Source organism: Ctenocephalides felis, unplaced genomic scaffold (assembly GCF_003426905.1).
Source record: "Ctenocephalides felis isolate EL2017-DRISC unplaced genomic scaffold, ASM342690v1 CF-g0.4_SCAFFOLD_01492, whole genome shotgun sequence".
Taxonomy (NCBI): domain Eukaryota; kingdom Metazoa; phylum Arthropoda; class Insecta; order Siphonaptera; family Pulicidae; genus Ctenocephalides; species Ctenocephalides felis.
The window spans coordinates 5,292,323-5,315,258 of record NW_020537646.1 but is presented as its reverse complement, the minus strand read 5'-3'; the positions used below and the strand labels follow the sequence as shown (position 1 = coordinate 5,315,258).

General features: G+C 28.6%; 6 protein-coding genes and 1 pseudogene across 7 annotated transcripts; 1 reads left to right on the top strand and 6 right to left on the bottom strand.

Annotated features, from left to right (window-relative positions):
- Window positions 1-1,165: 1,165 nt before the first annotated feature.
- LOC113369865 (protein FAM57B) lies at window positions 1,166-4,721 on the bottom strand. Its single transcript, XM_026610463.1, has 6 exons — window positions 4,437-4,721; window positions 4,166-4,358; window positions 3,650-3,799; window positions 3,219-3,558; window positions 1,833-2,063; window positions 1,166-1,763 (listed from the first exon to the last, which is right to left on the bottom strand). The coding sequence occupies exons 1-6, from the start codon at window positions 4,495-4,497 to the stop codon at window positions 1,584-1,586; spliced, it is 1,155 nt and encodes a 384-aa protein (XP_026466248.1). The 5' UTR covers window positions 4,498-4,721; the 3' UTR covers window positions 1,166-1,583.
- Window positions 4,722-4,836: 115 nt separating this feature from the next.
- Window positions 4,837-5,895, top strand: LOC113369866 (small nuclear ribonucleoprotein Sm D3). 2 transcript variants are annotated; one of them, XM_026610465.1, is made up of 2 exons: window positions 4,837-5,304; window positions 5,522-5,895. In XM_026610465.1, exons 1-2 carry the CDS (start codon window positions 4,992-4,994, stop codon window positions 5,632-5,634), a joined length of 426 nt encoding a protein of 141 aa, XP_026466250.1. In that variant the 5' UTR covers window positions 4,837-4,991; the 3' UTR covers window positions 5,635-5,895. The 2 variants fall into 2 exon arrangements, with proteins under 2 accessions (XP_026466250.1, XP_026466249.1); XM_026610464.1 differs by having other exon boundaries at window positions 5,519-5,895.
- Window positions 5,896-6,417: 522 nt separating this feature from the next.
- LOC113370239 (integrator complex subunit 14) lies at window positions 6,418-8,253 on the bottom strand. Its single transcript, XM_026610910.1, has one exon. The coding sequence runs from the start codon at window positions 7,940-7,942 to the stop codon at window positions 6,428-6,430; it is 1,515 nt and encodes a 504-aa protein (XP_026466695.1). The 5' UTR covers window positions 7,943-8,253; the 3' UTR covers window positions 6,418-6,427.
- Window positions 8,254-8,769: 516 nt separating this feature from the next.
- LOC113370334 (ADP-ribose pyrophosphatase, mitochondrial) lies at window positions 8,770-10,225 on the bottom strand. Its single transcript, XM_026611001.1, has 5 exons — window positions 10,042-10,225; window positions 9,721-9,949; window positions 9,509-9,657; window positions 9,042-9,182; window positions 8,770-8,979 (listed from the first exon to the last, which is right to left on the bottom strand). The coding sequence occupies exons 1-5, from the start codon at window positions 10,223-10,225 to the stop codon at window positions 8,834-8,836; spliced, it is 849 nt and encodes a 282-aa protein (XP_026466786.1). The 3' UTR covers window positions 8,770-8,833.
- Window positions 10,226-10,510: 285 nt separating this feature from the next.
- LOC113370333 (zinc finger protein Dzip1-like) lies at window positions 10,511-14,790 on the bottom strand. Its single transcript, XM_026610999.1, has 11 exons — window positions 14,676-14,790; window positions 14,368-14,603; window positions 13,784-14,041; window positions 13,543-13,725; window positions 12,624-13,459; window positions 12,319-12,499; window positions 11,791-12,115; window positions 11,580-11,726; window positions 11,355-11,507; window positions 10,836-11,259; window positions 10,511-10,760 (listed from the first exon to the last, which is right to left on the bottom strand). Exons 1-11 carry the CDS (start codon window positions 14,788-14,790, stop codon window positions 10,511-10,513), a joined length of 3,108 nt encoding a protein of 1,035 aa, XP_026466784.1.
- A 1,262-nt stretch (window positions 14,791-16,052) lies between these two features.
- LOC113370671 (caspase Dronc-like) lies at window positions 16,053-17,360 on the bottom strand. Its single transcript, XM_026611367.1, has 4 exons — window positions 17,011-17,360; window positions 16,603-16,937; window positions 16,373-16,506; window positions 16,053-16,296 (listed from the first exon to the last, which is right to left on the bottom strand). Exons 1-4 carry the CDS (start codon window positions 17,152-17,154, stop codon window positions 16,070-16,072), a joined length of 840 nt encoding a protein of 279 aa, XP_026467152.1. The 5' UTR covers window positions 17,155-17,360; the 3' UTR covers window positions 16,053-16,069.
- Window positions 17,361-20,648: 3,288 nt separating this feature from the next.
- LOC113370327 overlaps window positions 20,649-22,936 on the bottom strand; it is a 3,552-nt pseudogene continuing 1,264 nt past the window's right edge.

The following is a 22,936-nucleotide window of genomic DNA, read 5'->3' as shown; positions in this document are numbered from 1 at the left end:
AAATGAAATAGCTTTAGTATTGCGCAGGGCCGCCTGCTTAAATGTAAGGAGTAATTATTTTGAATATTTAGTTTTTGAACATTAAAAATTATAGCAAATATCCAAAATAAATAGTGTGTTTAATCAATAAAATAGATGCCTCTATGCATGATTGTAATTAAATGTTCGAAATTGAATTAAGTTAATATTTGTATTTAGCTTTTAATTGTTTGCCAAAAGCAACCTGAAATATTCAATAAAATGCACATAGATTTTATAATAAAAGATTTAAATTGAATAATAAATTCATACTTTATTATATATTTATATCATTACAAAATATTACAAATATAACTAACAGTATATAAGCACAACGAGTGAATTACCAAGTTGAATATATTTTTTATTGCTTTGGTGAAAAATATTCTTAATTACTTGAGACAAATTTTGATATATTGAATGTGTACAATAAATATGGATTATTAATAACTTAAGTTAAGTAAAAAATATAAACTTTTAACAGTACAACAAGAATAAATATAAAACTTATAACTAAAATATATATGAACATTTGTTTTTTTAATTATCATATATACTAATTCCAGAAAATAGTCGGGATTGTCTATTGCAGGCAGGAAACCTGGATAAGCTCTGGATATGTAGCCTTAGATTCTGAGTCTCCTATAATGAAAACAAATAGAGAAATTAATTAGATATTTAACCATATTGTTAGATGAAAAATACACAAAGTTCATGATGTTGATAACTATTAATTCAAAATTTAAAATAGATATTTAAAACTTACCCATGAGATTGTAAGTTGAAGTTTGAGAGTTTGGAATGATTTTTATCTAATAGTAAGTATAATTTTAGTCATTCTATATATATATATATATATATATATATATATTTCAAAATCACTCCAATTCTTTTTCTCTCCTAATGAGCCAAGTAGAAAATTAATTCATAGTACACTATCGCAATACATCACAGTATGTGTAATATCACAGTACTTTCAATAATGCATTTTAGTAAGTTGTAGTATTATCATAGTTGTACAATTAAAATGTCTTAAGTGCTAAAAATAATTAGACAAATATATATATATATATATTTGGTGCTTTAATGAACACATTTAGTTTGACATGTTAACAGATGAAATCATCAGTATAACTATTCTTCCACCATTTTTAGAATAAGCAAAGCTTTAGTAAGGCAAAAAGTTAAAATTGCAAATCATTCCAAAAAACAAATTTAAATAAATCAATAATGATCTTAATCTTATCTTAAACAACATCACTACATGTAATGATAACAACCGGATAACAAGTTACTTACAAAGGTGGAATGTTAATTCCATTGACTTAGTATAAACTCCTTTATAATTAAATAGTCTTATGCAAATGGTAGAAAGCATATATTTATACCATGTAGCAAAAATATTAGGACTATATTTGGCTATGAATACTTAATAAAACTTAAATAATAATACTAGACGGGATTGGCAACTTAAGTCATTACAATTAAGTTAAATTAAGACATTTATAGTATTCACATCTTTTATATATTACAACTTGAAACATTTTCAACAAGCGTCTTAGATTTTACTTCTTAATTTTATTAGGTGATTCATGCTGCTCCTGAATGCCCTTTAGGGCATTTGTTTTCCCAGCAATAAAAAAAACTTTAAATGCTCCTCTTAACATCAAGTAGAACCAATAAATTTGAGGTAACATTAGAATTATTATACTAGTCTTACAGCCTGTAGGTAGAGACCATATTGCCTAAAAGAGAAATACAAATGTTTATAAAAATATAAGTTTATTTGCTGCATTACAGTTCTTGAAATATACCTGCCAATATGGTAGACCCACTACTTGACTATACATATAGCACACATATGGAAACATGGCAACTCTGCAGAAGAAGAATGAGCCCAGCATTATTAAGCCATTAATAACATATAACTTTGATGTTTTTAATCCCATTTTACTAAGAATTCCTCTGAGAGACACAAATGGTGTTGACAGCTCCATGAGATATACAAATCCAAAGACACAATCTCCAAGGCCTCCTCTTAAATACTATAAATAAACATCATAAAAACAATTATTATTGATATCCATCAGAAACCTAATTAGCTACAAAGGAACTCCATATGAAACTAAAACTTTAATAAGATAATCTAAATTAACTAGTGATAGCTGATGATCAACCTGGATAAAATATCTTATAGATATATAATATAGAAAAATTCTTTTCATAAATAAATTTTCATACATGTAGAAAATATATTAACAAAATATTTATAAGTTGCATCTATGAATATCGATTAGTTTATATAAGATATTTTGAACCATTTCTACCTGATGACTCTTTATAGAATATAATTATCAGACAAAAATTTTACTCATACAAAAAAATTGCCCAGCAGTTGCAAATTAGTTAAATTATTGTTGTGCTGATAAGTACTGTTTAGCTACACATGCTCATTTTTGGCTGTCTGAAGTTTAGCTAACATGCCTAATATCGAATAAAATCTCAATACTTTGTTCATTTACATACTCATAATACACAATCGATATAAATTCATGCACTCCAGTACTCAAACTAAATGTAAATTGTAAAAACAGACATTACATGAGTTCATTTGCTATTAAGGTAACCAAAAGTACTTAATAGCTGAAACTGAATATTATTTTAAAAAAATCACTACTATTTCAAATAAACTCACAAGAATGTCCAAACTATTTGTTTATCTAAATAAGATTTAACTAGAAATATGAAATAAATAATTAATAAAAAATAGATATCTTTTAGAGACTTACACATTATGAAATCATAATCCAGTCTGTGGCATAAATATTTAATATTTCAGTTTAATATAAATATATTAATGTAGAAAATTTTAATTAATGATATAAGCTAACTGTGAAGTGAATATGATTGAAAACATTCACTTCACAATTGCATATATCATTGTTATTTATAATTTAGTATCACTTATCTATGCATTAATAATTATATTTATTGCAATAAAACTTAATGGAAATTAAGAATTCTCACAATTCATCAAGAATGTTAGTAAACATATTTCCTAAAAAATAAACTTTTTGCTTTAAAAACAATCGATAAAATATTAGCTTTACAGAAATTTATAAGTATCATATATCCACAGTGTGGGTGTATTATATATAGCCATAAATTAAATAACTATGATAGCTAACTACGATTCTTACCACAATAACTAGAAATCCAAAGCTTCCTATGAACAAGTGATGCATAATAATTATAGGCGAATCTAATATGTAGCTTTTCAGGCTCGCATTATTGACAGCTGCTGCTCTATTTAAATCTTCATTTATCATACAGTCTACCTTCATAGACAATTGATTTCTTCCGTACTTATCAATCTGATTGTCACCACCTCCATAATTGATTGGAGAGTAATGTTCTTTAGTATCTTTCAATCTATCATTATACTTTTCTAATACTGGTATTTTACTGTTGTTATTGTGTTTGATTTTTTTGTTAGATCGTTTTTCTATGGTTTCACAAGCATGTACCTCAAACATAGACCTATAATCAATTAAACAATTAAGCAATTTATGGTAAGCTTATTTGACATTAATTACTGATAGTTTCATGATTTAGTATGTTATCATATTACCATATATCGTAGAAGAAATAAGCAGCTCCAAACCAAGCATAGGCTTCTGACATAAAATGTGATGCATGAAGAAGAGACCTAGTACAAGACCAAAGACAAACGATAACTCCAGTTAGGCAAGATAATCCTGCTTGAACAGCTGACACTAATCTGTAATTTAATATCAAATTTTAATGACATTTAGTACTGTATTAAATATATACTCAAACTCAAACAATTGCTAATCATAACTTTATCAATCCCCTATTATAGAAGCTAATTAAAATTTTAATATAAAATTATATAAGAATGAGTTCATCGATTATAACATCAACATATTTTTGAAGATAGGTAAATTGAATTTTCTCTAAATATTTTCAAAGCATAACAAAACATAACTATTTTATTATGTATATGTTTCTTTAAAGTATATTAAAGAATTCTTAATATTTGAAGAACTTTAAATATAATACAATAAAATGTAACTATAAATTTAGAAATAATGTTTAATAATAATGAATAATATCAATAACTCACTTATTTATGATATCTAATGCATCAGATAAACTTAAGCCATATTTTGCACGAAAATATTTTCCCAGGGCTGTTGTCAGCATTATTTGTACTAAAAATTCTGATAATGAAATAAAAAATATAAAACCAAGAGTTGTAAATAGTACGCCCATTTTTAATGAAATCCTATCCTCCGGTTCTAACGTGAATATCACTCCTGAAATATTTTTCATGTCACTATTATAGTCTTTATTATAAATTAATAATCATCAAATTAATGAATTTCACGTTGTACCTGTAGCAGTTCCTATGGATAATAGAAGTCCCATTAGGGACATAGAGCCACGAATTTCCATTTAAATATATGTATTTATCTTTAAATAAAATAAAACAATAATTTGGTCAATTTTAATTCTCATAGCATCAGCAGTTTCATAACTGTAATTAAATCATCAATAATGGCTGGTGACAACAAATGGGATATTTACAGTTTTTACACCATTGTACATTATTTGTGTAATTACACATAATTCATATTATTTCATAGGTCAAAATAATCAAAATTATTTAGATTTCCGAACGTCAAATTACATAACTTGAAAGATTCGGAAAGTTGAAGGCAAAGGGCAGCCAACATGAAAAGCTTTTTTTTTTGACCTTTTTTGTGTTGGTGCTCAACCAACAATTCGTGTTGGCGTTTCATTTCTGACTTCATTTCATACAATATAAAGTAGATTGCTTACCGCCGGCATTGTTTTTTGGTTATATTAACAAACAAAATCTTTAAGATTTCCTAAATTTTAGTTTATCAAATATATAATTGACTTTCAAGCATTTCATTATCGCTAATATGTCTATCGGTGTACCAATTAAAGTACTTCATGAAGCCGAAGGGCACATTGTAACATGTGAAACAATTACTGGAGAAGTTTATCGAGGCAAGCTGATCGAAGCTGAGGATAATATGAACTGTCAAATGACTCAAATTACTGTGACTTATAGGGATGGCCGTGTAGCTCAGTTAGAAAACGTTTATATTCGAGGATCCAAAATAAGATTTCTAATACTTCCTGACATGTTGAAAAATGCGCCTATGTTCAAAAAACAGGGGTCCAAAGCAGGTGGTGCTGGAAGAGGGAAGTCTGCAATTCTCAGAGCACAAGGTACCTATTGACAATTTCTTTAAATTCAAAGTCTTCTATGTAAAAGATTGAAATATTTGCAAAGATAAAAGAACACTTCAGTAAGAAAATATTATAAAAAGGAACAACAACCTTTGACAATTTATTTAGAATGTTCAAATTAAACATTCTAGTATTTATTATCAAAATATTATATAAGATATTGCAATGTACTTTTTGTATACATTTATTAAAGCTGCACGAGGAAGGGGTCGGGGTATGCCTGTTCGAGGAGGAGCTGGCAGAGGCGCTGGTCCTTGGCAGGGAGGTCCTGGTGGAGGAAGAGGTCGTGGTGGTCCAGGAATGCAATAAATTAATGATTAGAATTATGTAGCTTAAGAACCCGCTCCTTTTTATGAGCAAAGTCCACACACTTTTCTTTTTATTTGTTTTTAATATACAAGGAAACTATGATCGTATGTGAACTTATTACACATTTTGATTACATTTGTTTTATTCATTGACTCGAATGACAAAAATTCATTCAGTTAAAAGTTACATGCTGCATTATTGAATAAAATTCATCAAATTGTATTTTAACAGAATTATTTGTATAATACAAAGCAATTAAATGCCAAGAAAATCTTAATATATTTTTATATTGAACTTTTGTATATTTATGTATAAATATTTCAGGGATTATTTCATTTGTAAAGTTATTTGTAAAAGCCTTGAAATTAAAAAAAAAACTAAATAGCAAGACTGAAAAAGCATATTTTAAAATCAATACATTTTTTTTTTCAAATAAAGAAGTTTTCTTATCATACACATACATACATTCATGATTCAAATTAAAATTTCAATAAACATTCACAATTATTCCATAGTACTTGAAAAAGAAAAATAAAACCTATCATATTAACATAAAAATAATTTTAATAAACCAATTTAAAAAAAAATCGACTTTGTTATTGTCCCAATAATAAACAGATTATGAATAATAAAATGTAAGACATCTTTAGATCTCATTAAAATATTTATTATTCTTACTTTTCTAGTATGTTCCATATACTATAAAACTACTAGACATATATAACATATATAAAAATAGATCTACAATTTTCATAGAAAAAAAAGTAAAAAGAATGACTTGTGTTGATTGTAGCTAACATGAAACTTTAGCATTTAAATTATATTTTGTGCTAACGGGCATTATGCTAGTACTGGGATCACGAGAGCGTGGGTCTCGTAATTGTTGAGCTGCATGAGTTAATTGTAGTGCACAATCAGGACTAGCATTATCTGGTAAAGAAGCACATTCACGCTCAAATATCAATGCCATTGCTTCTAATAATTCAATAAATCCTAATGATGTAGCTGCTCTTCTTACCCTATTTAATTCTTTATAAAAATGTGAAGTTTTCTCTGGTAATTTTCTAGCATGTCTAAGCAACTTTTGTATGTCTGATTGCAATCCTGAATGCTTTATCCAGGTTACTGTACTTTGAGAATAGCTACGCTTTTCCATGGGTCGTATTGCCATTCCTGGTGCTTGTTCTTCTAATCCAAGTAATCTTAGGTCTCCCAGACCTGGTAAAGGTTTTGTCCCTGGTTTTAAAGTAGCTAGCATAAGACCACTTTTCTTTCTCCCATCAGCACGTGAGTATGCAAGTGCAAACCATTCATCTGCAATAGAAATAAGAGCTACCATGCTCTCCTTCCTTAGAGCTCCATGTAACAAAACACAAAATGATGGTTGTCTACCTTCATCACTAGAATCGTCATCAGTTTGCATCATTTCTATTGCATTGCTGGAATCATTTTTCCTTTCTGTAACTCCATCCTCATTGCCATTCATATTCAAAACAGGTGCTGGAAGCAAAAGATGACGAGAAATCGCCATTGGAGACCCTACATCCGCAATTGAAAGAAACCCACATACTTCTAAGTGTCTTGAGACATAGTGCTTCTTTACACTATACTCTGTTACTTCTAAATATGGTTCAGGTGGGGGAAATAAAAATACATCACAAGAGAGCCCACCACATTTCAATGATGCTCTGTGTTCATGATAGTTCTGTTCAGAAAAGTGCAATATTGCTTCAGATATAGTATGTGCATCAATGGGAGCAAAAGCTGCATTAACTTTACTAGCATTTGTGTCAGGCTGCATTGTATGTAAATCATTAGTAGGAGATGAACCAAATCGTGTTAACAATTCTTCATAAATGCTTTTAGAGTGCATAAAAGTTTTATCATCGCTTCGACACATACAAATAATATGCAACTTTGCAGGAAATGAGAATTGTGTTATTCCAACTCGATACAGTGGAGCACATCCATCTGTTATTAGTACCACATGACATGGTGTATTAATTCCCCATTCATTTATGACAAGGTTGTTGACTTCTTTAAATGCTGTTTCTATGTTCGTTTTATCTAGCTCTTCAACAGCATTTAACTTTTCTTTGATGGAAGCATAATCCCGTGTAAAATTACAAATACATTTGAAGGTTGATGAGAAAACTGTCAGAGCTACAAATTCCAATTTGCAATGGATTGCTAAATAGTCAAGAAAACTATGAACTGCCTGAATTGCTAATTGCAAAATAGTATTTTTGTCAGATCCATTGCATCTTGACATAGAATATGAAGCATCTAACATTAATACTGTAGGCATCTTGGAATCGAATTTAATATAAGCCTTGTATTTCTTAAAACTTATCTGGACTGGGTAAGGTTTATCCTTATTGAAGATAACCACTATATGCAAATACCGTATATATGAACAACTTAAAATATCCTTCACGTTGCAATATGATAAAAAAAATCACTTGAATAACGTAAAATTATTTTACTACATTATAAACATAACTCCTCATTGCGATATAAAGTTATGCCGAAACGTCAAACCTATCCAAATAATCGTTATTGGTTTCCGAGAAACCAATTTATATTAATTTAATTGATAAGTTACCTGTAATCCTTCTTATATCTTGTACATGCTCTAATGAATCCTAGTTTTAGCTATTTTCTTGATTACATGCAATTCAAGTACCACTTCATAACCTCTTAATATCTCAGAAAATATAAACGCTCTTAATGACAACTTGTAATAAATAGTGTGTAATTATTTTTAAATTATCTTAAACGATTACATGACACACCATCATGTATATATTTTACCCAAATTTGAATGATCTAACATAACCTTCAATATTTTAAGTTTGTTTAGTCATTGTTGCATTGATTACAGAAACCAGTAAAATCGTATATTTTAAACAATTGTTCTCATCATCAAACAATCATATGCATATCAAACTTCTACCATAAACTGACTCATTGCCTTTGATATTTGCTGCAAATCAAAATTATTACCTTAAATGAGCATAATCCTGATTATCATGATATTCAACTATTAAACTTTCAAAAGTGTGATTTAATTAATAAACTTTAATCAATATAAAAACTTTATATAAAATCATATATTCCTATTCCTTTTATAAACTTCATTAAAATAATATAACATATATTTTGTATTGCTAGATCATTATTTACTAAGTTTATAAAATTACCAAAAGCTATGAAGATTTTCAGAAACCAATTTAACCATTTCACTATGACTCGCATATAGTTTTAAATTCCTATTGACATCCACCCAACCAATATTTTTTGCATCATCACCAGCAGTCAGATTAAGAGACCCTAGTCCAGTTCCTGATAATAAACATATATTATATAATTTGCATTTATAGAAATTATAAATTCAAAATAAATACCTTCATCATCATGATAATTTATAGCAGATGTTTCTATCCATGCATTATCTGTATTTCTAATGTCATCTACGTAACCATTATATATTATAACACCATTAGAGAAAAATTTATCAAGTTTTTTAGACACTTCTTCATTTTCATCTAAATAAAACGACAAAAAATTTGTTAAAAACTCTATGGATAGATATATCTTTGAAAATTTGAATAATATAAAACGGCCAAAACTTAGTTAAAAATAGTGTGGATATCATAGATAAGGGTGGATATCTTTGTTTATGTGAAAACACAATCAGAGATTTATTTATATATGATTAGATTAGAAACAAAAGTTAATATATGTTTATATATTCAAACAATTTAATAATAATTATATTAATTTGGAATAATAATAACATACAAATAAAAGAAGGCTTTTAATGTGAAAAACACTTATTGTTTGCTTATCCAAAATGAACAAAATTAATTACCCTTCGAATGAGTTAAAGATGCCATTGCTTCTTCCATAAATTCTCTTTTTATTGCTGCAGAAATCTTTTCACCCGGATCAACCATGCCACCAGGTAAAGCTTGTTCTCCACAATCAAATCGCTCAATCACACATAACTGTAGTACAGGCCTATCAGTATAAAAAGATTTATGTTTTCTTTATTCAATAACTTAAAAAAAATATATATATTACTTGCTATCTTGTTTTATTACATCTCCATTCATATTTCTTTTCCATCTGGTAACTATAGGGTCTGCTGCATGATTTGGACCCCATTTTCCTAAAATTCCACGACCTTTTAAACCAGTTCTTCCACATGGATTTATTGGATAGCCATCAACTACTTTATATTTTCCATGATAGCTTTTCCTATTTATATGAACATCCTCCTCATTCCATTTGGGATTGAATGAAGAATCACCTTCATAAGAAATAAGAATTCTAGTATAGATTAAATAATAGCAATTCATGTATTGATAATATTATGTTGCTAATTTTTTATTAGCAACTAACCTATATCTGGATCTGCCCAAGGTTTTCCTGTCAGAATGTTCGAATTATAGACTGGAGGACTGTATTCCGGCCACGATGTGCACCAGTCTACCAAATCATCTGGTACAGTCAATCTTTTAATATTAGAATGAGGATAAATACCTCCACGACATTTAAAATGTTTGGCAATTTGCTTTGTTGACATTTTGTTAACGTATTTAAATTTGATCATGGTTACTAGTGCTATCTCTTTTATCTGGTTACCATGGTAAAAAACAGCAAAAAATAAATGGCGCGCCTTTTTCAAATTTCAAAACTATCAGCATTAATGAATTGATACGTTTTTGGTAATATTTAATATATTATATATCAAAGAAGGTACTAAAATTACAGAGTATATTTCAAAATATCAAATTTATTATCATGTTTTATAATATCAGATTTGGCATATAATTCATCAGGATAGAGAATCTGTCTCTATCCGTTGTATTCAAAAGCTAAAATCACTCAAAGATACTTCATCTTGAACATTTACATTCATTTTCGTTCTTGGTGTTGCAAATGGTATGGTTTTAGATGTGCTTGGCGCACATTCTATGTCTTTAATCTCTTTTATAGTTATTTCTGAATTTAATTTCAAATCATTTGAACTTTTATTAGAATGTTTTATGTTGTTCGAATAGAAAGAATCACTTTGTAACTGATCATCTTGGTGTTCAATTATTCCTAGACTTTGAATGCTGTAATAAAAATATTATATTATTTATACTTGCTGCTCTTTATAGTTATTTTGAACTGAATTACATTAATATTACCTAGATAAATCAAAATCTGAATCGTCCTGACTTTTACCATCACTGCTTAGTGTTTTATGAGTATTTGCATCCAAATCAAAAACAACGTGTTTTTTATTGCTCTTTTGATCGCCAGATCCAACTTCAAACATATTTTTCAATGGTGAATTTTCAACATCTTTAGAATGATTTTGATGTAATTTGTCTTCACTTTCATCATCGGTCATTGATTCAACATATATCGTTGAATGTTTTTTATTTTCAGGACTATCAATGTTAGTTTTATAATTGCTTTGGGAATCCATGTCAGTTTTTAAAGAAGTGTTACTCATTTGCGGTCGACTGGTGCTGGTCACAGATAGGGGCTGGTGAATATTCCTTATGGTTCCATCTTGTTCTTCTGTTAGATTTTTCACGGTATCGATGGAGGAAGAATCCTCTTTACCTGTAAATTTATATAAATAATATATATTGCACAAATTTTCTCCAACATTTGAGTTGTGCATAACCCAAATTGATAATATATTAAGTGAGAATTACCCGGTGAGAAGGCGGATTCTTCATTTTTCAATTGATTTGTGGTAGTATTCTGCAGAGGTTTTTTATTGAAATCAAACGGTGTTGGTCTCAGTATAGGATAAGCAAGTAGTTTTTCCAACGAAACCGACGTTATTGGCTTTTTGACTCGCATTTCTGTTTCATAAAAAAATATTGCCTTATATTATAAATATTATTTATTAAAAATAATTTTTTTCAGGTCATTACCAAGTTCTTTAAGTGATTCATCATCTGAAGGGATATTACTATCACTGTGATGCAATACATCCTTTTTTAAAACATTTTTTGTTTTGCCCGTGTTTGGAGATGATGTTTGATTAATTTCGCGCTCGTCGAAGTAAATTCCCTGATCTTCTACAATAGAAAAATGAATATGATTCTTTTTATAGTAATAATGAAAAATATGATATGTCGTTACCATATGATAGGTTAAATTGTGAATCCAATTCTCTTTTTAATTTTGTGGGAGATTTTTTAACATCATGTTTTCTCAATAAGTTAGGAAGAATTTCCATGGATTTCGTTTTGAATGCACTCAGGGCCGACCTGACTCTGCCCGTTTTCGGAGAAATGGAAGACCGACGATTTTCATCACGTGAACCAGGAATATTCTGTGATCCAACTTTTCTGAACGTTAGTTCTAACATCTCTTTTGGGAAGCCGCGTTTTTCTACTTCATCATCAATTCTTTCTTCTAACTGTTGGTAAACTTCTTCCAAGTTTACGCCACGTTTCGTAAATTGCTGATAAGAAAACATTTAAGTAATTTTAAAATATAGGGCTTCAAATTTAAATCCTTGATCGTCAAAATATAAATATAATTATAATTATGTCATATATTATCATTAAAATGATTTAACACTATAGTTACATATGATACTAGTGTATAAAAAATAATTAATGTTAATGCACGATAAAAGTCTCGAAAATAAATGATTTCACTTACTTTACTCTTCAACTTTCTTTCATGAACGATAATATTCATACATTTCTGATAGTCCCCATCTAACATTTCATTAGAAGATGGATCAACATTTAATTTCCATAGTCTTTGTTCCAAATCTCCAATCAAAGAATCTCTGTACATTTTTAACTCTTCTGGATTTTCAAACAGAGCTTCCCGCAAACTTAAAAAAATTAAAATTATTTGATCATAATTAACTATGAATTTTCAAATAAAAATAAATATTACCTTTCCTTGTATTCAACATGTAAACTATTATAATTAGCTAGATATATTGAATAACCTACCTTGAAAGTGATCTATATTGTATATTTGAAGTAGAAGGCTTAGTTTTCAGAAATTCATCATGCAAGGATTGTTCTTGGTTGTCGGTTATTTCTTCTACTAATCCCTTATTTTCATCTCTGTCATGAATATCAGCTTCTACTACGATTTTATTTAAATTATTATTTTCTTTTTCTTTAATATTAGGAGTACGCGTTTGTTTGATATCTTTTTTTGGAGAGATTTGAGATATTTTATCAGGCTTTTCGTAGTTTTTCTTAAAGCCCATCTCATTCAATGATGCTAATGTAAACCTTTCTGGAATTTTTGACTGTAATTTTCTTTTAGAAGATTTCTGCTCGTTATTATCAGAACCAAGTAATTTAATAGAAGGCTGCAGTGGGTTGACTTGTGATTTATTTTCCTTATCGATACTGAAATCCTCTGTAGTCCTAGAGCGTAAAGATTTTGATGCAGTTTTGGATTTTTTCTTGTGAGCCTTTTTCATACTTGATGCGGATTGTAAATTAGCTTGCTTTATGTCACTCAAGATTTGCATAAGATGTTTGGTATCTTGATCAAATTTATTTTCTAAAGCATCACATCGATTTTTCCAAAGGTTTTCTTGATCTTCTATTTTTCTATTAATTTCCATCCACGATGTCCTGTCTTTTAGACTTTCTATACTTCTTAGAAATTGCTCCTTAAGATCTTTTATTTCTAGTTCGTATTTATCTTCGCCTAATACATTATTGTCTACAACTGGCTGATCAGTGTTTACACTCGCGTCTTGTTTATTTATTGCTTGAAATTTCCTATCGCTCGTTCTTTTACATAAATCTATTTCTTCACTCGCAATCTAAATGTTAATAAATATTTATATACGTATATACGTAATCCGAAAATTAAAACTAAAAAATAATAGAATTACAAATGAATTACCAGAGTTTTCTCTGCATTAGCCAGTCGTTCCTTTAGTTGTTTAATTTCGAGTTGCAATTTTACAATATCTATAAGTTGAGAATCAGGAATAACCACTGCAGAAGAAGAGGCTAATGGTTGCATTTCACCTGATACAACATTTGTTTGAGCATTTGCAATGTTTTGCATCAATTTGCTATCTAACTAGAAAATGAAATATGAGGTATTAAATAAAAAATAATAGATCAGATGTGTAACATACCTGATTTTGATGCACAACTGGACCACTATCTCGTTCTGGTTGCTCATCTTTATGACGTCTCTGCAAATGAGCCTGGAGGTAGACAATGTTTAGAAATGTTTTTCCACAAACATGGCAAGATGGATCCAAACCATGGGAGTGAATTATAGGTAAACTTCTTCCAGATTCTAGAGCAAAATCTTTCTCTATTTTCTTTTGACGTAATTTTTGTATTTGGTCATCTTTGGATTTTATATTCTTCTTTAGATTAGTAATTTCCTGAAAAGTAATATGAACAAAATATATTTTATCATCTAAACATATTAATGTAGTCAGCTATTATTAAAGATATTAATTAGAAAAACATATACAAAATATAAATAAAATACAATATAACATATCATGATCATGTTTAATTAATGGCGTTTTTAGTAGGATTCTGATCTGAATCTAATTAATTAAATGTATATTGAATGCTAATGCTACTTTCACATGAAATTAGATTAAAATTTCCATTATCAAAGCTTTGATAATATTTTCATTATCTAGATAATGAATCATATCAATAAATTGTTTAAAGTTATTATAATTTTGTTCACTTATACCTTCTGTTGCTCTTTTATGGTTGCCCTCATTACAGTAACACTTCTGTCCAGAAATTGTTTGCAAAACAATAAATACTGAATTGCTAACTGAGACACTCGGAAGAGCTTACTAACTGCTGCGTCTAATGCTCGAGATTCCAGGAGACTTCCTATGGGGCCATCCAAAATATATTGAAGCGAATATTCAAGACTTGCAAAATCTCTTTCTCTATAAATTCGATCCACATCTACACTGCCTAAAGAATAAATCATGATAAATATAATAAAGTGGTTTAAAAGTGATATTAACAATAATTATAGATTCTAACCTATAGATGCCCAATCAAATTTTCCCGGTAGCGAAGGATCGTTAAAACAGAAGCCAGCTTCTTTCGCCAACTTGGGAAAATCGTGGTGCCATGTGTACGATACTCGACAAGACATAATTAATTACACCTTATAATTTATTATGCATACATATGTTTTCAAATAATATATCTATATTATAAACAATTGGTTTGAATTACGTGAAGTATTCAAATACCTTGTTTATTTACTTTTTCAATACCTCTTCTCGTTGCCAGGTAACGGATGTAACCGATTTTGTACATTTCCGGCGCTGCCACCATAGAAAAACAACAACCTAAATAATATATAAATAAACTATGTAAATGAAAAAGACAATTATAATACATTTTGTTACATAACAAAAAATTAAAAAGACATATAAAAAGTTAATTGCATTTATGATTATTCTTAGATAAACAACAGTCTCAATCGCCTCAATGAAAAATATCTCTAGCGAAGTGTTGCCATTGCTGATTTTTTAAATAAAAAAAAAAAGGAAACTAAAATTAAAAATATAACTATAGCCATATCATCTAAGTTTTTGTATTATTAGTATTATTATACTATTTGTATTACTATTTATCGGCTCGATTTACAATCACATTCTATTTTTATAATTACTTTACATAACACCATTTGACAGCTCAACACTGTCAACGAGCTGTCATTTGTAATCGAAATCGAGGTATGAAAGTGATAAGATAACATTTCTATTTTTACTGTATTTTTATTACCATAGCATTAATTTCGATTTTTTATTTTGCAGTTACAATAACAATTATGGTACTTCTTGGATCTGTAAGATCATTAGCGCTTCAAAGCGCGAAGGCTAGAATACCTATGATAAAATTCAGAAAGGGGGCCGCAGTTTCTGCTGATCATAATACTAGTGGTTCAAAGAATCAAAGTCAAGGCAATTCAATGAATGTAAGTAATGTATAATTAGTATGTTCTTTATAATAGCATATTTGAAACCATATTTTTTATACATGTAAATCGATTAAATGTTCATTGAAAGAAATTAATTTCTATGACAGATACTTGTATATAAAAAATTTTACTCACTTATTATTTAGATGTCAAGTGCTTATTCGACAGAAGCTATTGAAGATTGGCAACTACCTCTAAAATGGAGAAGACGAAACATTGATCTAGATGAAGTGGATTATATCAATCGTGGAGGCCCTGCATAAACTTAAATTTTAGATTAACATAGAAATATTTATTGTAGCAACTGTTCAAAAATATATAAATTATATTTCTATTTACAATTTTTTATTAACTGCGTATAAAATCACATTTAGTTAATTATAAAATATATAAAATTATTGTTATATCTACTAATAAAATGTCTTTTAAAAATAAGTTTAGGTATTTACGTATCAATATATAACCCTGGATGAAAATAACAAGTATTAAAACTGATATTTTCATAATATGGTGTCTGAATTTTATTATCAGATGTTAAAAAGTTTCTGAATTTTACAGCAACTTGCTTCATCATACTTTCAACATCTGTATCACACGCATTCTCTGCCCATATATTACAAATTGTATTAATGTACCAAGTACCAGTTTCTGCCTCCCGATAGGATTGAAACCCTAAATTGTTTTTTTATATCTCTATGAATGTTATATCCATTTGTTTATTTGTATTATATAGAATAAAAAATATTACCTGGTATTGTGGAATGACAAATTAACATATCACTACATGTGGGCATAGCACGCATAGTTGAACCTCCATCAACCATAGATTTAGCTAATTTAGAAGTAGGTGCATCATTAAGTGAATTATCTGAAATATCACCCCTAAAATTAAGAATTACTATAACATTTACTCATAAACCAAAGAATAAGCGTTAATTTTGCACTATAATTTCAAATAAAGCATATTTTTCAACATACCTACAACATTGAAATATAAATATTTTAGGTATATTACGTAATAAAGGGCATTGCCGGTTATTAAAACAGTCAGTAATCCATGATAAATATACTGGATTATGATCATATGAGAAAATATATCCATCTCTTTTAAAATCATTTCCATGGCTCATTACAACAACTATGCAACAGTCAGTTTTATGTAATAGTTCTGTATTTGAAGAAAACTTTGTTATAACCGTTTGTATGTCATGCATATTAAGATTCATATAATCCTCTCCAATAAAGTCCATTTGTTTAAATAATTCAAGTAAGTTTCTGTGATCTATTTCAGCCCCCAGTCGTTTTTGTTCGCACTATAAAAGACAAGTATTAACTAGTATTAGAAGCCAAGCATAAGACAATTATGTTCTCACTGTATTATCTTACATCATTGACAAACTCTATATTATTTATGATAAGGTAGACACCTCTTTTTTTGGATCTCATTGGATATTTAGTTTCTTCAGTATCCATCATGTCATAAAACTGAGTAGCCTTTTTTACTTTAATTAAAATTGGATTAACTGACATATCAACCTGAGCTTGATTTTCTATTGCGCTAGCTTTTATTGCCTCATTATTTGACGTTGGTGGCAAAACATAAGGATGTATATGTTGTGTAACCTCAGTTGGACTATTAGACGTCTGAGATAAACTTCTTTCATAATTGTTTTGTTGATTGTTAAGAATGTACGAAGAGTTTTGGTTATTATCATGGTCAGATGAAGTCAACAATCGTGCTAAATTAAAATGAGCAGTTTCCTTCAAGAGCCTCTATTAGTGAGGAAAATGCAGTAGGACCACGTTTTTGAACTGCTAAATATAAGTCTCTTTTTCTATCTCTTTCTGTGACCAGCTTATTCTGAAAGATAATTTGAAATTAATAATAGACTAAATAACATAAAAATGACAAATCTTAAAGAAGAAATCACATAATATCAGTGAGGAAAATGTTTAAAAATTTATTCAGTACATATATATAATTTGTTTAATACTCATTATTTATATTACCTTGAATCTGTCAATCATGCTTTCAGTAAAAATTCTTTTTTGCAGTAAACGTGGTAGCAGTATGTCTAATTTTGTTAGTTCTATTAGTTCTACTAAATGCTGGGTAATTTTATTCCTATCCGCAATATTCATTTTATCTTAAGAGTTTAATTCACCACAGAAAGATACATAAAATAAATCAGATTATTATTTCTATCGTTCTATATTTCTTTCTCGGTAAATACAAATGTAAAAAAAATAAACTATCAAAGCATGTCATCTTGTCATGATATGTCACAACCTAGAAAATATAATAATGTGTCACAACCTGTAGGCAACTTCTCACTGCGAGGCGAGTTGGTGTAGTTCACAGATAAAAGAAACATAAAGGTTTGCTTCCAAGATAATAACGAATACAAATATTAGGGTTTCGGCACACAAAACGATTAAATACATATTTAGAAAATAAGAAAATAAACGGCATTGGTAGAATTAGTAGAAGTCCTTATCCTCCTTATCCATACCTTATCTATATAATGAATATTAATTATTTTTCTCTCATTATAATACTACTTTAAAAATATGTATTATCATTCAAGTATTCGCCATTCAGCTTTTTTTCTCAAAATATTACTACTTTTGTTATGATTAATTAAATTTTAACCATGATCAAATCATTCATTGATATTGTTTTTTGTAATTAATTTTCACTTTGAAATTTTTTCTATTTTGAACTGCTAAATGAGGAAACGAAAGGAAACTTAAATGAGGATCTTAAAGACAAAGATCATTCTATTGTTTTTTGCTAATATTTATATATTACAATAATTTAATAAAAATTGTCTGTAAATAGACTATACATAATGATATAATTATCCAATATACAATAAATTAAATATTGATACATCATTATGATATTGCAGATCATTAATAATTTAAGTCATATTAAAATAACTTAAAGTTGTATTTAAAATTATTCAAACAATTTCTTATATATTATATGTATGTCGATTTCAATAAAAATCATACATTATATGTCTCATTTATGTTTAATTCATAATTAGTGTATAAATCTTTGGTTTATTACATATTTCTTGTACACTAATAATTGATGATTCAGTAAGCTGCTGTTAATTAAACAATTCTTTCTATTCAAAAGAATAACATATTTAAACTAAATGCAATGCTATATACTTCTTTAATAGCTTAATATTTCCATAATATTTTTATAAAAAAAAAACAGAATAGAAATTTATTTACTAATTAAAAAATTATGCTATGAAAATGTTTCAAAAATCAAAGTTACCCTGCCTGAATGTGATTAATGTGCCATTAAATTCATATTTGCAGAATTATGAAATATATAATATCGTATACACGTCCAATAATTATTCTCCAAAATATTAAAAATTAGCCCTAGTTGGATCATTTCATACATTTCAATATCAATATTTTAACATTTCTTAAAAAAAATCTTAGAACTCAAATAAAACTGCTGACATGTATTATTTAAATAAAGCAGGTTGTACCAGTCACACATTATATTTTTATTTGCTTTTTCTCACATTTGCATCATTTCTAAAGATTCAAACTGATATTTGGATCAATTCCAAATATTAGTTTGGGTGCACTAAATACATAAAAGTCAAATGTAAAAGTATAGCTCGTGATGCATTAATGTGTGTTATTAAATGCAAGCAACTGGCCTTCGTAAAAGTGTTATTTAAATAAAGCACTACTTGCCTACAAATAATTTAAAATTTATTGTCATTGATTTAATGCTCAGAAAATAAAGATTTGGAGTTACGTTACTACATTTAAGTATACAAAATATGTTGTATTATTGTTTATAAAAACGTAGATATTTCATGATATACATATAATAGTGATTGAAATTGAGAGAAAACAAATTGAAAAAATGAATTTTTTGCTTTATAAGATAAACACTAGAATAAGTTAGAAATATCGTAAGATAATAAATATTGGTTACATTTTTATACAAATGTTTGTTTCTTATTTTCAAATTTTATTATATAAGCAGGCCTAGTTTAAATTTTATGCTAAGAACTCTTGCACATGAAAGCTGTGTCAATATATAATAGTAAAACAAAGCATGACTTTCAAATGAATTAAATCAATTGAATAAAATACATCATCTTTGTTCATATAAGATTTGGAAATACAACTTGGGTAAAAACTTTGAATCAAATCAAAGGTAGAAAAATGTACATTTGATTAGACTGAATATAAAAATTATTAATGTTAAAATTGGAATGGAATAGTATAATGCATTTGTCAAGTCATCATGGGCCATATAAGCTGGAAGTACATAAAAACCTCTTATATAATAAATTCACTAGATATGTATCATCTAGAATAATATTTCAAGCAATTTCATTCAAACACATTAAAAACCTAAACCATTAATTTAAAACATGTACTAAAAACAATGTACATACATATTCTTACCTTATCTTAAACATTATAAAATCATATTAACATACATAATCTCACAATACATAATCACATAGCCTTGTTTGGTATTTTTATTCTATTCACAACATAAAATAAAAGTTTATTTTGACCTAATACTATAGGCTTATATGTGCACATATATATCTTTATGGTAATTATTACACTTACACTAACTATTATATGAGTATATAATATTTTACTGACTGATTACTTAAGTAATTGTAGTAATAGTTTTATCAAATACACCAATGAGCTGTCTTGTTGTCACATGATAAATCAATCATTAAAGATCTTGATTTACTTTTACGTTTTTTTTATTCACCTTGACTAATCAAAACGAATATTTTATACCACATATATCATTTCGACATATTTTTGTTTTAGGTTCCATAGTTTACAATACTATAAAACCAGTTTTTTTGAAAAATATTATACTTTACCGTATTATTAAAATTTTATATACAAACCAAGTGAACAATTTTGTTGATCACAGGACTTCGGATATATCAAGTATTATGAACAAATTGCCAAAATTTAATGATGCATCATTATCTGAGGCAAAATGACTACATAGCAATGATATATCTATCAGATATATTATTTTGTTCCAAAAACTACAAAATCTTGTACGGCGTCGTCAATTCTTCTAAATTATTATCCCAATCAAATTCCGTAACTCCACTGCGAAGATTAGCCAGTTCGCCGAGATGGGCGAACCTTTGTTCAAAATTTGCATCTTTAGCCTTAGTTTTTCAAATCTTTGGAACATCAATTTCTTAGCGAATGCGTATAATTGGATATCTAATGAATTCAGTTCGTGAATTCTGCGTGCTTGTTCGCTGGTGACAGAATTCAAAGCCGCACTGGACACCGTGGCATTATGCTGGTCGAAGGGAATGGCGAACCGCATGTTGAACGTTTCTTCAAATACGTATTGTGCCACCTTAAAAAAGTAAATAAAATATGTAATGCAAATAACAAAACCAGACTCATTAACTCTTTCGTTGTCTAGTCCGTTCAGTAGGGCTATTGGACGAATTGAGTATCACTGCTGAGAAAAACACTAACATAACGTAAGGGTTAAGTTTGAATATAAATTCACCCTAATATTAACAACTTAGGCTTGTTTGTTTGCTGACTATCAATCAGAGCTTCGTGGGTTCTATAAGATGTTGTCAAAGGAACTTATTCCAGGTTTCTACAAACGCTGTAGTAAACAACCCAGTAGGTTCGTTATCAATTCAAATAGACATTTAATCACTTCACGGTGTTTTTTTCTAAAGATAATAGAAAAAACAGAAGTGATATCACGTAGAAAATTCATTAAAGTTTGGAATAATATGCATAGGCACCTTATTGGGAGCATACACCGTCTAATCGTTAATATAGATATAAAAATTATAAGTGTGTTTGTAAGATATAAAAGGACACATGATTATAATTTTAGTGAAAAACAAAAAATTATTTTCAAAATGTAAAATATTATAAATTTTACATCTAAGTTAGTTACCTTCTGGTGTTCAGTCAATCCAAAATAAGCCATGGACGCTAAATTGCGTTTGGCGCTCTCCAACATCAAATGATCCCGTTCAGTCTTCGACATGGCTGAAGTATTATAGCAACCAACCTTGGACAAATCTGCTAACATTCTTGTTTGTCGATTTGCAGCCAAATTACTTGGGCATGCCATAAAGCTATCCAAATCCACACCATGCCATGTGGGACCAGTATAACAAGGCGGAAGCTCCCGAACTGTAGATAATAAATATGGTAATAAACTGTGTCAAGTCTTTATATATTGCTTTCGTCAACATTTCGATGTGTAGTTGATTAAAAAAATAGCGGTTATATAAAGATGATTAAAAGTTTCACATACTGGACGCATTTCGACCATTGCACCAGTGCCTGGAATTCTTCCACGTCGCTCCGCGCTGCACGTGCCTGTATTCCGACAAATAACGAGCAACAGGCTCACGAAGCAGGGTCACATAGAAGTATCTTCTTCTGGCTGGACCACCTTCGGTTCTGGAAGTGATAATCGTTTAACATATTAAGTTTTAGACAATAGTTAATGAGATATGATTGCCTAATAATTATATATCAGTGTTTTTATGCGCGTTTGTGACAAATTTTCTACTGCCGATTGTTGTTCCTTATATTTGTGATGATTTTTTCACTTCTAAAACAGGTATTGCAACTGGTATTTTTACCATGAATATAAAATGATATTGGTTCAAAACCAGTACCAAAGTTATAAAAACTTTTGAATTATATATGCGATGCTTATTAACTTTCTTTAGGGTAAGTTATAATAATCGCAAAAAAATCGAAAATGAAATTTTTTATATATCTTTATGTTTCAAAGGTTTCTGAACATTTTGGCATACCTTAAAAAAATATGTATTTGTGTGCGTGTGTGGTGTGAACAGGTATCAACTGATTAGAATAATTCGAAAAACATTTCATTCGTATTAATTGGGAGACGTGGTGATTAGTTTTTGGCCAAGGCAAGTTCAGCCGTTTCAAAGATACGTGCCAGAAAATGTTAAATTTTATAGAGATTGCTTTGAAAAAAATTAAACATTTGTGAAAAAAATTCAAAAAAAAAAATAAATTAAATTTTCTAAATTCTTAAAAATCTATTTTTTTTCAAAGTTTTCAAAAAAACTTGAAGCTTTTTTAAACATTCTGTTGCCAGTACGAGAAGTTCCAGCAATTGCTTAAAGCATGATGCCATGCACCATAGTATGATTCTTATAGTGCAAGAAATTATTTAAAAATATGTGAAATATTTATAATAGTGAAATGGTAAAACAAGTAATTTTCGCTCGAACATTGCAATTAAGAA

What these genes read in the sequence shown, in the direction of transcription:
- LOC113369865 (XM_026610463.1), bottom strand. Translation starts at nt 4,497, where the DNA reads ATGGAAATTCGTGGCTCTATGTCCCTAATGGGACTTCTATTATCCATA. An exon ending in ATCCATAGGAACTGCTACAG is followed by an intron (nt 4,359 to 4,436) that starts GTACAACGTGAA and finishes AAAATATTTCAG; the next exon opens with GAGTGATATTCACGTTAGAA. An exon ending in TTGGATTTCTAGTTATTGTG is followed by an intron (nt 2,064 to 3,218) that starts GTAAGAATCGTA and finishes GTTTATTTATAG; the next exon opens with TATTTAAGAGGAGGCCTTGG.
- LOC113369866 (XM_026610464.1), top strand. Translation starts at nt 4,992, where the DNA reads ATGTCTATCGGTGTACCAATTAAAGTACTTCATGAAGCCGAAGGGCAC. An exon ending in TGCAATTCTCAGAGCACAAG is followed by an intron (nt 5,305 to 5,518) that starts GTACCTATTGAC and finishes CATTTATTAAAG; the next exon opens with CTGCACGAGGAAGGGGTCGG.
- LOC113370239 (XM_026610910.1), bottom strand. Translation starts at nt 7,942, where the DNA reads ATGCCTACAGTATTAATGTTAGATGCTTCATATTCTATGTCAAGATGC.
- LOC113370334 (XM_026611001.1), bottom strand. Translation starts at nt 10,225, where the DNA reads ATGTCAACAAAGCAAATTGCCAAACATTTTAAATGTCGTGGAGGTATT. An exon ending in GTAATAAAACAAGATAGCAA is followed by an intron (nt 9,658 to 9,720) that starts GTAATATATATA and finishes TTATACTGATAG; the next exon opens with GCCTGTACTACAGTTATGTG. An exon ending in ATCTTTAACTCATTCGAAGG is followed by an intron (nt 9,183 to 9,508) that starts GTAATTAATTTT and finishes CGTTTTATTTAG; the next exon opens with ATGAAAATGAAGAAGTGTCT.
- LOC113370333 (XM_026610999.1), bottom strand. Translation starts at nt 14,790, where the DNA reads ATGTCTTGTCGAGTATCGTACACATGGCACCACGATTTTCCCAAGTTG. An exon ending in CCATAAAAGAGCAACAGAAG is followed by an intron (nt 14,042 to 14,367) that starts GTATAAGTGAAC and finishes ATTACTTTTCAG; the next exon opens with GAAATTACTAATCTAAAGAA. An exon ending in ACAATTTAACCTATCATATG is followed by an intron (nt 11,727 to 11,790) that starts GTAACGACATAT and finishes TTTCTATTGTAG; the next exon opens with AAGATCAGGGAATTTACTTC.
- LOC113370671 (XM_026611367.1), bottom strand. Translation starts at nt 17,154, where the DNA reads ATGTCAGTTAATCCAATTTTAATTAAAGTAAAAAAGGCTACTCAGTTT. An exon ending in ATATAGAGTTTGTCAATGAT is followed by an intron (nt 16,938 to 17,010) that starts GTAAGATAATAC and finishes TGTCTTTTATAG; the next exon opens with TGCGAACAAAAACGACTGGG. An exon ending in TTTATATTTCAATGTTGTAG is followed by an intron (nt 16,507 to 16,602) that starts GTATGTTGAAAA and finishes TCTTAATTTTAG; the next exon opens with GGGTGATATTTCAGATAATT.